Below are 17092 nucleotides of genomic sequence, written 5' to 3'. Positions count from 1 at the left end.
GTGTTGCTGGTTATGTTCATAGGCATCTATGACACTACGATTACGTGACTTTAGCAGTTAAATCTTGATGCTGTGTTTATAAATAATTCACTACCAATCAGCTACCATATACGGGATGATACAACTTTGTCTAATTTATGTGTTTTGCTAAAATTCATTATGTTATGTCAAATCAGAAATGGAGAGTGCTTACAGACACATTTTGTAAACCAAAGCATGTTATATTTTCTTGTATAGATTTAAAATACTCCAAATGACCATGACAGCAGAAAGCTTGGACATGACAAATGGTTCTAATAAACTTGGTTCTGTGACCCAGAATGAAGCAGCACTGCTTGCCTTGATGGAACAGACAGGCTATACTATGATCCAAGAAAATGGACAAAGGAAGTTTGGTGGCCCACCACCAGGTAAGAGTGAGTATGAAAACTGGGGTGTGAATTTCCATGAGGATTCCCAATTTCCCACCTTTTATCTTCAATATTAGGTAACAAACATCAAAGAAATAAGGTAAATGTGGAGGATCAGAGAAACTCCATGGAAATTCCACAGATAATTGAAGATGGAAGGATTTCTTGTTGATGTTACCAACATTTCAGAATTTACAAACATTCTGGTCTCAGCAGTTATGTGGTGACTAATTTTGCTAGATTTAGTGGTGGTGAACCTCATTTAAGCAGAATTCAACAGTGTAAAACCAGGAACAGCAAGCGAGATAGATTTTTGTCTTCTTTTTCCAGATGTTTAAAAGGTTATTGAAGAAGGCTGTTTAGAAGCCATTAAGCTGCAAGATTTCTTGATGAGTAAATGTGTGGAACTATCATAATACAGCTGTTATGTTACCATCAGTAGCAATAATAAAACATCCTCTGGAAATCCCACCATAGTGGAAGTTTAAATTAAAAAATGAAAATTCAGTTTAGTTATTAATAGAAAGAGGGTCAAGTTATTCAAGTTATTGGTCTTTCATCAGAATCATGCAGTTCAATGACTTGAAACATAACTCAGCATATAGAGGTGTCAGCAGTTCAGAAGCAGTTCTGCAACGTCTGGAGTAACTTGAGGGCAGCCTGTAAGTCCATCTATAGTCTCCTGAGACCATCAGAATTATGGGAGCCATGAGTGAGGCACTGCATGGGTACGGAGATCAGTGGTGGTCTTGTTCTCCAAACAATCAACCTCTAGTTCTTTGTCATAGGCTGTTGATACTCATCAGTGCAGAATTAATTTGTGATGCCAGTCGACTTGTTAAAGGACCTTACCAACATGATCTAACAGCACACAATAACTGTTCATTCACAGCACATTAACAATTTCTGTATCTCTTCCTGTTGTCATGGGAGATCGGAGCTGAAAAAGGTGTTGTTGGAAAAGTGCAGCAGGTCAGGCAGCATCATAGGGCAGGAGAATTGACATTTCAGGCATAAGCCCTTCTTCAGGAATGAGGAGGGTGTGCCAAGCAGGCTAAGATAAAAGGTAGGGAGGAGGGACTTGGGGAATGGGCATTGGGAATGCGATAGGTAGAAAGAGGTTAAGGTGAGGGTGATAGGCTGGGGGGGGGGGGGGGTGGGGGGGGGCGGGAGGTCAGAGAGGTTGGGAAGAAGATTGCAGGTCAAGAAGGCGGTGCTGAGTCCAAGGGTTGGGACTGAGATAAGTTGGGGGGAGGGGAAATGAGGAAGTTGGAGAAATCTACATTCATCCCTTGTGGTTGGAGGGTTCCAAAGCAGAAGATGAGGCGCTTTTCCTCCAGGCGTTGTGTTGCCATGGTCAGGCGATGAAGGAGGCCAAGGACCTGCATGTCCTTGGCGGAGTGGGAGGGGGAGTTAAAGTGATCAGCCACGGGGCGGTTGGGTTGATTGGTGCAGGTGTCCCAGAGGTGTTCTCGGAAATGTCCCGCAAATTGGCGGCCTGTCTCCCCAATGTAGAGCAGGCCACATTGGGTGCAGCGGATGCAGTAAATGATGTGTGTGGAGGTGCAGGTGAATTTGTGACAGATATGGAAGGATCCCTTGGGGCCTTGGAGGGAAGTGAGGGGCGAGGTGTGGGCGCAAGTTTTGCATTTCTTGCCGTTTCAGGGGAAGGTGCTGGGAGTGGAGGTTGGGTTGGTAGAGGGTGTGGACCTGACGTGGTAGTCACGGAGGGCGTGGTCTTTCCGGAACACTATAGAGAGGGGAGGGAAATATATCCTTGGTGGTGGGGTCTGTTTGGAGGTGGCGGAAATGACGAAGGATGATACGATGTATGTGGAGGTTGGTGGGGTGGTAGGTGAGGACCAGTGGGGTTCTGTCCTGGTAGCGATTGGAGAGGCGGGGTTCAAGTGCGGAGGAGCGGGAAGTGGAGATGCTGTGGAGTGCATCATCAACCACGTCTGACGGGAAATTGCAATCTTTGAAGCAGGAGTCCATCTGGGTTGTTTGGTATTGGAAGTGGTCCTCCTGGGAGCAGATGCGGCAGAGGCAAAGGAATTGGGAATGTGGGATGGTGTTTTTACAGGGGGCAGGGTGAGAGAAGGTGTAATCTAGGTAGCTGTGGCAGTCAGTCGGTTTATAGTAAACGTCCGTGTTGAGTCAGTCGTCCGAGATAGAAATGGGGGGGTCTAGGAAGGCAATGGAGGAGTCTGAGATGGTCCAGGTAAATCTGAGGTCGGGGTGGAAGGTGTTAGTGATGTGGATGAGCTGTTCAACCTCCTCGTGGGAGCATGAGGTAGTGCCGATACAGTCATCGATGTAGCGGAGGAAAAGGTGGGGGGTGGTGCCAGTGTAGCTGCAGAAGATGGACTGTTCCACATATCCAACAAAGAGGCAGGCATAGCTGGGGCCCATGTGGTTGCCCATGGCTACTCCTTTGGTTTGGAAGAAGTGGGAGGATTGGAAAGTGAAGTTGTTTAGAGTGAGGACCAGTCAGTCAGTCAAAGGAGGGTGTCAGTGGAAGGGTACTGGTTGGTTCGGCAGAAAAGGAAGAAACTGAGGGCTTTGAGGCCTTTGTGATGGGGGATGGAGGTGTATAGGGACTGGATGTCCATGGTGAAGTTAAGGCGTTGGGGGCCAGGGAAGCGAAAATCACCGAGGGCGTGGGTGGTGACCCGAACGTAGGTGGGGAGTTATTGGACTAAAGGGTTGCAGAGATGAGTTCGGTGGGGCAGGAGCAGGCTGAGACAATGGGTCGGCCAGGGCAGTCAGGTTTGTGAATTTTAGACAGGAGGTAGAAACGGGGATGTGGGACTATGAGGTTGGAAGCGGTGGATGGGAGATCCCCTGAGGTGATGAGGTTATGGATGGTCTAGGAGATGATGATTTGGTGGTGGGAGATGGGGTCATGGTCAAGGGGGCAGTAGGAGGAGGTGTCAGCGAGCTGGCGTTTAGCCTCAGCAATGTAAAGATTGGTGCACCAAATTACCACCGCACCTCCCTTGTCTGCCAGTTTGATAGTGAGGTTGGGGTTGGAGCAGAGGGAGTGGAGGCTGCACATTGCGAGGGTGAGAGGTTGGAGTGGGTTGGACAGGTTGAGGCGATCAATGTCACTGTGGCAGTTGGCTATGAAGAGATCGAGGGCGGGGAAGAGGCCAGGATGGGGGTCGTCAAAGGGTGGGCGAGAATCCTGGTTGAAGAAGTCGGTGCAGAGGTCAGTGTGCCAAACTACCATGGGAGATCAGTCAATACTGCCTTTAGCATTCGGAATTTAGCTGGTTAAACTCCTATATATCTGTACTGATTCTTACTCCTGAGAGTAAAAACCAAGCACATTTCTGCAATGGATGGCTTTTATGAATTCCTGGGTATCTTGATGGACAGCATACGTCAGTGTGTTTGTGTTGTTGTCCTATCCCACCTAGACACTTTAATGTTCCCAAAAATCCTTTGTGGCTAAGGCCTCCAATGTCTTCCTCCTCCCACTTCGTAAAGCTTTCCTCCTCTGCAGCCTTTATTCCGTCACTGGCTATGTTGTAGTCAAAGAGCCATTGCAGCCACAGTCAGCCTTGGAACAACTATGCCCAGCCTGATTTTAAGTGGCAATCATCTTAACTGCCATAGTATGATTCAAACTCAGCCAAAGTAGCAGAATGTCAAAAATATCTCAATGGAATATTTCATAAATAAGGCAATTTGACCCAACTAGTTTGTATGGGCTCCTGAAAGAGCTACCCACCTAGTTCCATTCTCCAGCCCTATCTCCATAGTCCTCTCACTCCATCAATTTCAAATATATATCCCACTGTCTTTTGAAACCATCTGAGTAATCTGTCTGTCCCAGGCAACATTCCCCACATTCTAAAAACTATAAAAACCACAGAGATTATATAGCACAGAAGAGGGCCATTCAGCCCATCATATCCATGCTAATCCAAAGACATCTAGATGCCCTTTTTAATCCCATCTTCCTCCACACAGCCTGTTTTCTGCATCCACCACTAACTTGTGCAGTGAATTTCAGATACTCACCACCTTTTGCCTAAAATCCTTTTTTCAAATCCCCTCTAATCCTCTTTGACACTTAGCTTGAATCTATGATCCTAGTTTTTGAAACCTTTGCCAAGGGAAACAACTTCCTCCTGTCTAATATACTTCTACCCCTCACAATTTTGAAAACTTCAATCATGTCGTCCGTTAGCCTTCTGTCTTCCAAGAAAAATGGCACCAATCCTTCTAATATCTCCTAGTAGCTACAATTCTCTCTTTCAGGAGCCCATAAAAACTAGCTGGGTCAAATGGCCTTCTATAATGAAATATTCCATTGTGATATTTTTGACTTTGCTACTTTGGCTGAGCTTGAATTCATACTATGGCACTTAAAATCAGGGTGGGCACAGTTCCAAGAACTACTGGTTGTGACTGCAATGGCTGTTTGACTGTAACATTCTTGTAAATCTTCTCCGTACTCTCTTTAGGGCATTTATCTTCTTCTTGTAATGCGTCGACCAGAACTGTACATCATACTCCAGCTGTGGCCTCACCAGTCTTATCATTATATCCTTTCTTTAATATTCTATACTCCTCTAACAGTGAAGAAAAACATTCCAAATATCACCTTTAGAATCTTATGTAGCTGTACTGCTACCTTTAGGCACCTGTGTACTTGCACACCAACATCTCGAACTTCACCTACTCATGTCAGTATATTCCAGTTTATTGTGTGTACCTTTTTACTGTTTTGCCTTCCTAAATGCATTATCTGTCACTTATCAGAGCTAAACTCTATCGTCCACGTTCCTGCCTTCACACCAACCCATCTGTGACGTCTGGTGCTTACAGCTATCCTCTACACTATTCACTATATGATCAATTTTTGTGTAGTCTCCATATTTACCAATAGTGCTTCCTATATTTAAGTCTGAATCATTTAATGTATAAAACAAACAGCACAGATCCCAACACGAGCCCTGAGGAACACTACTTGAATCAACTTTCCATTCGCAACGGTAGCCATTGACCATTACTCTTTGTTTCCTGTTACTAAGCCAACTTTAGATCCAATTCAACACATTACCCTGTATCCCATAGGCTTTTACTTACCTTAATAGTTTGTCGTGTGGAACCATATCAAATGTTTTACAAAAGTCCATTTAGACAACGTTCACTGCATTTAAGAAGAGATACCGAACCATTGGTTCAAGTCTAGATGACTCTTGATCAAAGCTCTATTCCTATAAATATTAATGTTATTTCCTGTCATTATTATTTAGTCCAATATTTCACACTGCTCTCTTGTATTCCTATATCCACATAGTCCCTTACCTTTGTGAATTCAGAGACACAAAATTCATGTAAAATTCTTCCCATATTCTCTGCATAGAGTCATAGAGTCCTACAGCGTGGAGACAGGCCCATCGAGTCAAACTGGTCCATGCCAAGCAAAATGTCCATCCACTCTAACCCCATTTCCCTGCACTTGGCCAATATGCTTCTCAACCTTTCCTATCCATGTGTTTGTCCAAAAGCCTTTTAAATGTTGCTAATGTACCCATCTCAATCACTTCCACTGGCAGCTCAATCAACGTGCATACCATCCTCTGTTTAAAAATAAAGTTGCCCCTCAGGTTCCCTTTTATTCTTTCTCCTCTAATCTTGAACTGATGTCCCCTGGTCCTTCATTCCCAAACCCTGGGGAAAAAAACTGATTGCATTCACCCTATCTATGCCTCTCATGACCTTGTATACTTTTATCAGGTATCTACTCAGTCTCTCATACTGTACGTAGCTTGTCCAACCTCTCCCTATAACTCTCCCTTGGATCCTGGCAACATCCTTTGTGAACTTCTTTTTCACTCTCTCCAGTTTAATGACATCCTTTCTGTAGCCAAGTGACTAAAACTGGCCTTGACTGATGAAGGCCAATTTGCCAAAAGCCATCTTCATTGCCCTGTCTACCTATGACTCATTGTCAAAGAACTGTGCACCTAAACTCCAAGGTCCCTGTGTTCCACTACACTCCTTAGGGCCCTACCTTTCACCATGAAACTCCCACCCTGACCTGATTTTCCAAAATGCAACACCTCACACTATCTATAGTATACTCCATTTGTCAGCTCTCAGCCCACTTCACTAGGTGATCAAGGACCTGCTGCAATTTCTGATAACCTTCCTCACTGTGCACAAATACTGCCTCTTTTAGTGTCATCGGCAAATGTACTAGTCAGATCTTGTAGATTCTCATCCAAATCATGGATATAGATAGCAAACAGTAATGGTCTCAGCACCCACCCCTGAGGCACTCCACTAGTCACAGACCTCCAGTCCGACAAGATCCTTCTACAATTACCCTCTGCTTCCTACCATCAACCAATTGTGTTTCCAATTTGCCAGTACTCCCTGGATTCCATGCGATTTAATCTTTCAGAATAGCCTACCGTGTGGAACCTTATCAAAAGTCTTACTGAAATTCATATAGACTATGTCTACCGCCCTGCCCTCATCAACCTTCCTGGTTACTTCATCACAGAACTCTAACAAATTGTGAGCCATAATCTCCCATGCACAAAGCTGTGCTGACTACTTCTAATCAAACCCTGTCTTTCCAAATATGTGAATATCTTATCTCAGAATATTCTCAAGTAACGTGTCTACAACAGATGTCAGGCTTACTGGTCTATAATTCCCAGGCTTTTCGCTGCAGCCCTTCTTGTATAAGAGCACAAAGTTCACGACCCACCAGTTTTGTGGGACCTCACCAATGGCTAACAACGATGCAAAAATATCAGCCAGGGCCCCTGCAATTTTCTTCTCTAGCCTCTTGAAGTTTTCTTGGATATATCTGATCAGGAGATTTTATCCATCTTCATACATTTTGGTACAACCAACACCACCTCTACTGTGATAAGGATTGTCCCTGAGATGTGACCATTAACTTCCCCAAGTTTCCCAGTGTTCATGTCTTTCTCCACGGTAAATACAGGAGAAATATTCATTGAGCACCTCGCCCATCTCCTACGATTCTGCACATACATGTCCACTTTGGTCCTTGAAGGGTCCTATTCTCTCTCTGGTTATTCTTTTTCCTTCATTTACTTTAAAGATCCTCTTTGGATTTCCCCTAATCCTCTCAGCTAAGGCAACTTAGTGGCCTTTTTTGCCCTCCTGAGTTCTTTTTCAGTAAGCTCCTGTATCCCCTATATACCTCCACAAATTCCCTTGCTCCCAGATGCCCATCCTAAGCCATACCTTTTTTTCTGATCAAAGTTTCAATATTTCTTGTTATCTAGGGTTCCCTATTCCTGTCAACCTTGCCTTTCACCCTCACAGTAACATATAGTGCTTGATCTCTAGCTATTTCATTTTCAAAGGCTCCCACTTTGCCTGCAAACAAACTACTCCAATCAGCCCTTTGAGTTCTTTGAGTTGATAACCAAATAGGTGGATGAGGGTAAAGCTGTTGATATGGTATATATGAATTTGAGTAAGGCGTTGGTAAAGTTCCCCTTGGTAGGCAATTGCACAAAATAAAGAGGCATAGGATTGTGGGTGATTTAGTGGTTTGGATCAGAAATTGGCTAGCTGAAAGAAGAGCTGTGGTGGTTGATGGGAAATATTCATCATGGAGTTCAGTTACTCGTGGTGTACTGCAAGGATCTGTTTTGGGGCCACTGATGTTTGTCACTGTTATAAATGACCTAGATGAGAGTATAAAAGAATAAGCTAATAAATTTGCAGATGACAGTAAAGTTGGTGGAGTTGTGGATAGTGCTGAAGGATGTTGCAGGCTACAGAGGGACATAAATATGCTGCAGAGCTAGGCTGAGAGGTAGCAAGTAGAGTCAAGAGTGTGGTGCTGGAAAAGCACAGCAGGTCAGGTAGTTTCCAAGGAGCAGTAAAATTAGCATTTCGGGCAAAAGCCCTTCATCTTGACTCTAATCTTTAGCATATGCAGTACTCAGTTCCTCCTAGGTAGCAAATGGAGTTTAATGCAGAAAAGTGTGAGGTGATTGATTTTCGCAAGAGCAATAGAAACAAAGTATACTGGGCTAATGGTAAGACTCTTGGTAATGTAGATGAGCGGAGAGATCTCTGTGACCATCTACATAGATCCCTGCAAGTTGCCATCCAGGATGATAGAGTTTTTAAGAAGGCATACAGTGTGTTAGCTTTTATTGGTAGAGGGATTGAATTTCGGAGCCACGAGGTCATGCTGCAGCTGTACAAAACTAGTGCATCCGCACTTGGAGTCTTGTGTGCAGTTCTGGTCACCACATTATAGGAAGGATGTGGAAGCTTTGGAAAGGGTTCAGAGAAGATTTAGTAGGATGCTTCCTGGTATGGTAGGAAGGTCTTAGGAGGAATGGCTGAGGGACCTGAGGCTATTTTTTGATAGAGAGAAGAAAGTTGAGAGGTGACTTAATTGAGACATATAAGATAGTCTTTGAGTATGTGACTAGAAAAGTTGATGAGGGTCGAGCTGTGGATGTGGTGTATCTGGACTTCAGCAAGGCATTTGATAAGGTTCCCCATGGTTGGCTCATTCAGAAGGTCAGGAGGAATGGGATACAGGGAAACTTAGCTGTCTGGATACAGAATTAGCTGATCAACAGAAGACAGCGAGTGGTAGTAGAAGGAAAATATTCTGCCTGGAAGTCTGTGGTGAGTGGTGTTCCACAGGGCTCTGTCCTTGGGCCTCTATTGTTTGTAATTTTTATTAATGACTTGGATGAGGGGATTGAAGGATGAGTCAGCAAGTTTGCAGACGACACAAAAGTTGGAGGTGTTGTTGACCGTATAGAGAGCTGTTGTAGGCTGCAGCGGGACATTGACAGGATGCAGAGATGGGCTGAGAGGAGGCAGATGGAGTTTAACCTGGATAAACGTGAGTTGATGCATTTTGAAAGGTCAAATTTGAAAGCTGAGTACAGGATTAAGGATAGGATTCTTGGCAGTGTGGAGGAACAGAGGGATCTTGGTGTGCAGGTACATAGATCCCTTAAAATGGCCACCCAAGTGGACAGGTTTGTTAAGAAAGCATATGGTGTTTTGGCTTTCATTAACAGGGGGATTGAGTTTAAGAGTTGTGAGATCTTGTTGCAGCTCTATAAAACTTTGGTTAGACCGCACTTGGAATACTCCGTCCAGTTCTGGTCGTCCTATTTTAGGAAAGATGTGGATGCTTTAGAGAGAGTTTAGAGGAGGTTTACGAGGATGCTGCCTGGACTGGAGGTCTTATCTTATGAAAAGAGATTGATTGAGCTCGGACTTTTTTCATTGGAGAAAAGGAGAAGGAGAGGGGACCTAATTGAGGTATTCAAGATAATGAGAGGCAAAGATAGAGTCGACAGCCAGAGACTATTTCCCAGGGCAGAAATGACTAACACAAGGGGCCATAGTTTTAAGCTGGTTGAAGGAAAGTATAGAGGGGATGTCAGAGGGGAGTTCTTTGCGCAGAGAGTTGTGAGAGCATGGAATGCATTGGCAGCAGCAGTTGTGGAAGCAAGGTCATTGGGGAATTTAAGAGACTACTGGACATGCTGGTCACAGAAATTTGAGGGTCCATACATGAAGATGAGTGGTCGGCACAACATCATGGGCTGAAGGGCCTGTTCTGTGCTGTACAGTTCTATGTTCTATAATCAAAGGGTTAGATAGGGTGGACAGTGGGAGCCCTTTTCCTCAGATGGTGATAGTTAGCATGAGGGGATATAGCTTTAAATTGAGGGGTGATAGATTATAAGACAGATGTCAGAGGTAGTTTCTTTACTCAAAATAGTAGGGGCATGCAACGGCCTGCTTGCAACAGCAGTAGACTCACCAACTTTAAGGACATTTAAATGGCCATTGGATAAACATATGGATAAAAATGCAATAGCACAGGTTAAATGGGCTTCAGATTGTTGCGCCGACCTGTGGAACCATTGCGGGACAAAGCACCTGTAATATTCTATATTCTATAACCCCTACAAGCATCTTTAGACAAGTTCCCTTCATCATCTGATAAGTCCCTCTTTTTCTTGAACTATATTGTTGCTGTTTATGTACTGGTAAAATATCTTCAGGTTTTCCTTTATCTTGCTTGCTAGTACTTTTTCATGCCCGTTTATTTTACCTAATCCCTATACTTTCTATGTCTCTAGGCCAACTGCAGTGCTGAGTTTTTAACTATCATAAGCTTTCATTTTCTGTTTAATCTGTTCCTGTAAATTTCTGGATAACCACTACAGTCTAGATTTGGCAGTGTCATGTTTATTTTTTGGTGGGAACATGTCTACTTTGTGTCCTAAGGACCTCAACTTTTATAGTGTCTCCCACTGGTTTACCATTATTAGCAGTCCTGTCCAATCAACCTCAAAAGTTTCGAACACTTCAGTAAAGTCACCATTTTCTCTGCTCAAAGGACAGTGAGCCCAATTTCTTTAATGTATTTAAAGTTCCTTCTTCTCTATCATTCTAGTAAACCTCCACTGAACTCTCTCAAAGGCTAGAGCATCCATTCTTCAAAAAGATGCCCAGACCTGAACATAATACTTCAGATTCAGTCTGACCAATGATTTGTAGAGGTGCAGTGTTGTTTGCTTGCGTTTTAAAGTCAGTCTCTCTATTCATAAACCCAAGGATTCTATAAGCTATCTGAATAACTATTTCAACTTGCATGGCCATTTTCAGAGAATCATATATGTGAACCACAAGACCTCTCTGCTCCTGTACTCCCCTCAAAATTGTACCATTGAGCTTGTGTTGGCTTTCCACATTTCTTCTACCAAAATGCCCTACATTTCTCTGCATTGACATTTTTACCTGCCAGTGTTTTTTTTATATCCCTTCTTTGCACTTCTAATGGTTAAGATCTACTCCTTTTTCACCCACATCCTGCCCTCAGTATTTTCTGTATTCCACTAGAGCCTGATTTGCTCCTATTGTACTTGCTGAAAGCACACGTCTTCCTTCTTATCGAGTCTTGAATATTCCTAGACTTGCAGGGTTCTTTCAGTTTCTTGTTCCTATATTTCACTGTAAATGGAATCGTTAATCTTGTATTCTCCCCATTTCCTTTTTGAATGCCCTCCATTCTTTCTCTGTAGATTTTTCAAAACTGTTTCCAGTGCAAAGTCTGCACCCAAACTCCTAAGCGAAGCTGTTTTTTGCAGTCCATTGTTTTCTTTTTTTCCTTCTGCCTCTTGTTTTTTTCCGTTGCAAAAAACTATCTGCAAAAGCGGGATAAAACACCAGTAGTAACCAGAACACAATGGGTTAAGTATCAGCAAAGGACACTATTTAATGCGATTTCCTGAAATTAGATTAGATTACTTACTGTGTGGAAACAGGCCCTTTGGCCTAACAAGTTCACACTGACCCTCCAAAGAAAAACCCATCCAGACCCATTCCCCTACATTCACCCCTTCACCTAACACTGCAGGCAATTTAGCATGGCCAATTCACCTCACCTGCACATCTTTGAACTGTGGGAGGAAACCGGTGCACCCGGAGGAAACCCACGCAGATACGGGGAGAATGTGCAAACTCCACACAGACAGTTGCCCAAGGTGGGAATTGAACCTGGGTCTCTGGCGCTGTGAAGCAGTAGTGCTAATTACTGTGCCACCGTGTTGCCCTAAGGAGCATGGAGGGTACTCTGAACAAGCTCAGGAAATGCTAGGTCTGTTAATAAATTATTATAATTTATGAAGGGCTTATGCTCGAAACGTCGAATTCTCTATTCCTTGGATGCTGCCTGGCCTGCTGTGCTTTGACCAGCAACACATTTTCAGCTAATAAATTATTATACCTGGATTTAGAGAGCAGGATTTAGAAGTTTACAGCTAATCGAAACTTGAAAGTATTGTGAACTGAGCAAAAGATAGTAGAAAACTTCAAAAAGATGCATGGTAAAAACGGAAAACTCACTAGGTCTGGCAGCATCTGTGGAGAAAACCTTTCTATGTTTTGTGTTGTGAAGGAAAGCTGTATTGCCTTACCTGCTGAGTTTGTTCAGCAATTTGTTTTTATTTTAGCATAAAGTTCTTGTTCTCTGTCATAACAATGGTCTGTACTGAATGCAATGCTGAGTCTGAAAGTGAATGGATGATGGTGTGTCTTTCATTGTCAGGGTACAAGCATTTGCACTGTTTGGAGGAGAGTCTGTGTGCAGTCCTCATGCCTGTCTGCCCACCAATGACTCTGAGGTCCAAGAATCTCTCTTGCTTCTTGCGTTCCCATTGCAGATCATTTCAACTGCTTTACCCTGCTGTTGGTTGCTGTGGCTAGCTACCTAAGAAGGCCAAGGGGAGACCCAGAAACATTAGAAAATAGGAACTGGTTAAGGCCATTCAGCCCTTCAAACTTTCTCCACCATTCAATGTGATTGTGGCAGATCATTGTACTCAGGACCTTATTTCACACTTTAATCCACTTCTTGATTCCATTAGCCTTCAGAATCATATCTGTCTCTTTCTTGAAAACATTGAATGTTTTAGCGAGGATAATCCACAGGCTTTCACTCTGGGTGAAGAAATTTTCCATGTCAGTCCTAAATGGCCTGACTCATATCCTTAGACTGTGACCCTTTGTTCTGGACTCCCAAGACATTGGAGAACTGCTGCATGCATTTGACTTTCCTCATCTGCAGCTCTCTCCATCAGTCCCCACAGTGAGTATAGTCCTAACTTGTCTAGTGCCTCTTCATGCATCAGTCTTGCCATCCTAGGAATCAGTTTGATAAAGCTTTGTTGCACTCCCTCCACAGCCAAAATATTGTTTGGCAAAGGAGCTAAGACAGGGCACAATACTTCTAGTGCTGTGAGGCAGTGGTGCTAACTGCTGAGCCACTGTACCACCCCCAGGTTGGTAGTTAATATGGTAAATTTGGTAAGATATGCTAGAAAGGCCCACTAGACAACAGTGGAAATCAGGGGCGCCATAGTGGCTCAGTGGTTAGCACTGTTGTCTCACAGAACTAGGGACTAGGTTTGATTCCTGCTTCGGGTGACTGCCTGCGTGGAGTTTGCACATTCTCCCTGTGTCTGTGTGGGTTTCCTCCGCATGCTCCGGTTTCCTCCCGCATTCCAAAGATGTGCAGGTTAGCTGAATTGTCCATGCTAAATTGCCCATAGTGTTAGGCACATTAGTCAGCGGGAAATGGGTCTGGGTAGGTTACTCTTCGGAGGGTCGGTGTGGACTTGTTGGGCCGAAGGGCCTGTTTCCACACTGTAGGGGATTTAATCTAATCTAAAATAACTGTCTCCATTCTGCCTGCTATGATAGACTGGTGCTGTTGTACTATATTCCAGTTACCAGTACCGTAATGTGCATGTAGGTCTACACACATGTACTCAAGATAAATATAGGGTAGGGGAATGAGTCTGGGTGGATTACTCTTTGGAGGGTCGGCGTGGATGTGGACTTGTTGGGCAAAAAGGCCTGTTTCCATATCCTAGGGTATTCCAATGACTATAGTTTTGCCAAGTCGTCTTGATCTGGAGGGCAGTCATTATCTCATGTTTCCACCATTAGTAACTGGATTTTGCAGGAATAGAGCTTAGATGTAATGAATTAATTGTGGGATCACTTAGCCCTTACTATTGCATTCTGCTCCTGCTGTTGGACATACAAATAATCCTGTGTTGTAATTTCAACAATTTGGCACCTCTATTTTTAGGTATGTTTGGTGTTTTCTCTTGATATGGTCAGCTACACTTTTCTGATTGAAGCAGAGTTGATCTTTTGGGTTTAATGGGAAGGAAAGAGATGGGATATATGCTGAACAGTTATGTTACAACCCTTACTGATTTTAAATTATTTTTAATTTTTCTTCTATCAATTTTGATGAGGAATTGTGAACTGTGAGCTGATGGTGGTCTTTTGACTATGACCAACATCTATGACCAAGGAAAACAGGCCAAGCAAGCTTTTGTTTTGATTTGGAGATGTCGGTGTTGGACTGGGGTGTACAAAGTTAAAAATCACATAACACCAGGTTATAGTCCAACAGGTTTAATTGGAAGCGGCGCTCCGAAAGCTAGTGTGCTTCCAATTAAACCTGATGGACTATAACCTGGTGTTGTGTGATTTTTAAACTTTTGTTTGTTTGTGAGGCCAAACCCTGGAAGTAGATACCCGATCAAAAGGTTCTGCAGGTGCTCTGTCACCAGCAAGTTTTTGGAAAGTAATTTTTTATTTGTTCAAGTCAGATAGCAGATATTGAATGGTAACTGGCACTTTGTGGAAGACACAGTCAGTCTACCAGGGAGTAGTTTCAATTTGAATTGCATTTTGGGCTCTCTTTTCTGAATAAAAGGAATCTGGCTGTTAATGCTATTGGCATAAACATCTGAAAGCTTTGTTCTAACCTCCCATGAACAGCTCTTACAATTCCAAAGAATAGAAAACCCAGCTATAAGTATTTGTGCCTTTATCTGAATGAACAGGAAGGATGACCCTGATTGACATATTCATAGAGTTGTACAGCATGGAAACAGACCCTTCGGCCCAAAGTGTCCATGCCAGCCAGATAACTAAAACCAGTCTAGTCTCATTTGCCAGCACTTGTCCCATATCCCTCTAATCCCTTCCTTTTCATATCCATCCAGATGCCTTTTAAATGTTGTAATTGTACCAGCCTTCACCACTTCCTCTGGCAGCTCACCCCATGCACACACTACAAGTTGCCTCTCCAATCCCTTTTAAATCTTTCCCCCCTCACCTTAAACCTATGCCCTCTAATTCTGGACTCTCCCACCCTATGAAAAGACCTTGTCTATTCGCGCTATCCATGTCCTTCATAATTTTATAAATTTTTATAAGGTCACCTTTCAGCCTCTGATACTCTGGGGAAAACAGTCCCAGCTTATTCAGCCTCTCTCCAACTCTCCAATCCTGGCATCATCCTTGTAAATCTTTTCTGAACAGTTTCAAGTTTTTTAATCCCTGAATTGTGTTTCTGCCTTTTGTGCGAATGGAGCTGAAAACAAGGGTCTGCAGATGCTGGAGATCAGAGCTGAAAACGTGTTACTAGAAAAGCGCAGCAGGTCAGGCAGCATCCAAGGAGCAGGAGAGTCGACGTTTCCTGCTCCTTGGATGCTCTTTGACATTATGACCAAAGTAATTAGATTACTTTGCTTAATTGTGGACCACTGAAGTTATTTTATAAGTCAGTTTTTTTGGTTTAAACTACAAGCTGGTATATTGAATTAATGATTTACAGAGTATGGGCTCGAAGGCTTTAGTTTTACTGTGTTGTGAGTATAGAGGCAGAAACACTGATTTGGTTCAGCTTTCCATCTCTGGGTTGTAACAATTATGCTACTGATTGTGGTTGGTTACGTTTGTGCTGCTGATGGTCCATAGTGCTGCTTGGTTGCACAGTTTTGAATTGCTACTTTGGTTTGAAGGCTGTCTCATTTTGCATGTGGTAGTGCCACAACAGTGAGGATAATCTCCATATGAAGAAGGAACTTGGTCTCCACAATGTCTGGGCACTGGTTGTTGTATCTGTAGATAGACTTATTTCGACAGACACTTGAGGATGACATCGGATGTTTTTTTCATTCCGCCCTCTTGATGGTTTTCTTGCTACTTGGTGCCAACCCAGCCTAGCAACTCTTTTTTTTTATTCCCCCCTCCCACCCTTTTCAACTCAACCAGCTGAAACAGTAGTACTATTAGTAGTAGTACTGAGCCACTCATTGGAAGTTTTGAAATCCCTACCAAGTGTAGATGTTTGTCCTTGCTTCCTCCAAATGGAGTATATCATGGTGGAATACCGATGCTGCAACAGAGAGGGAGAGCAAATCAGCAGGCAGTTTCCTTACGTTTGTTTGACCTGATGTCATGAGATTGCATGCAATTTGGAGAAGGGGAACAGCTACTGCAATTCCTTTCCAACTGTTCAGTCTGGTGGTTTTCTTGCTGATGAAGCAGAAAATACCCTGGGGCGGTGATGAGATGTCTGGGTTTTCTCTAAGGATTGCATAAGTATGATAGTCAGGTTGATTTAGTCTTTGGCACAATCTTTGCACAAATTGTTCATAAACAGGAGTTTGCAGGATCAACGGTGCTTCTATACCTAGCCCGAGGTTTTGGATTGCTTGTCCAATGACATTACCTCTAATCAACCATCTTCCCAAGAGGATCTAATAAATGTGAATGAACAATATAGTGTATCTCAGGATAGTGTGTGACTGGGAAGAAAACATGCAGGTAATGGTGTTTCTATGCACGTACTGCCCTGGTCCATCTAGGTTCATGGGTTGGATAGAATTTCTAAAGGTGCATTGATAAATTACGCAGTTCATTATATTGTGTAGAGGACTGTATGTTGAGAGTGCCGGGGTAAATGAAATCAATGAGTGGGTTTCTTAACAATCAGTCTTTCTTTTGTCCTTGTTGATGATGCCAAGCTTCTTTCCTGGGCAAGTTGAGTCCAACAACATGCAAGTGGAGATATTCTACCACTATTCTGACTTGCATTTTGCAGGTGGTGCACAGGGTTTGAGGAGTCAGGAGGTGAGTGACTTGCTGGATTTTGTGGCTTTGACCTGCTCTTATGACCACCCATATTTATGTGCCAGTTAAGCTTCTGATCAATAGTAAAACCACAGTATTTACTGTGGAGGGATTTCTTGATGGTAAGAAGGTGATGGTAGATTCTCTTAAGAGAGATGGGTCACATTGCATCAATCTGG

The 17092-nt window shown here is 43.3% G+C and overlaps 1 protein-coding gene across 1 annotated transcript in view; it reads left to right on the top strand.

Moving 5' to 3' along the window:
• Positions 1-259: 259 nt before the first annotated feature.
• Positions 260-17092, top strand: part of rbm46 (RNA binding motif protein 46) — a 79448-nt gene continuing 62615 nt past the window's right edge. Inside the window, 1 exon segment of the mRNA XM_060851582.1 lies at positions 260-410. Coding sequence (XP_060707565.1) covers positions 260-410 — 151 coding nt within the window.

Source organism: Hemiscyllium ocellatum, chromosome 36 (genome assembly GCF_020745735.1).
Source record: "Hemiscyllium ocellatum isolate sHemOce1 chromosome 36, sHemOce1.pat.X.cur, whole genome shotgun sequence".
NCBI lineage: Eukaryota > Metazoa > Chordata > Chondrichthyes > Orectolobiformes > Hemiscylliidae > Hemiscyllium > Hemiscyllium ocellatum.
Note: the sequence above shows the minus strand (reverse complement) of the source record. Positions and strands in the feature narration are given on the sequence as shown.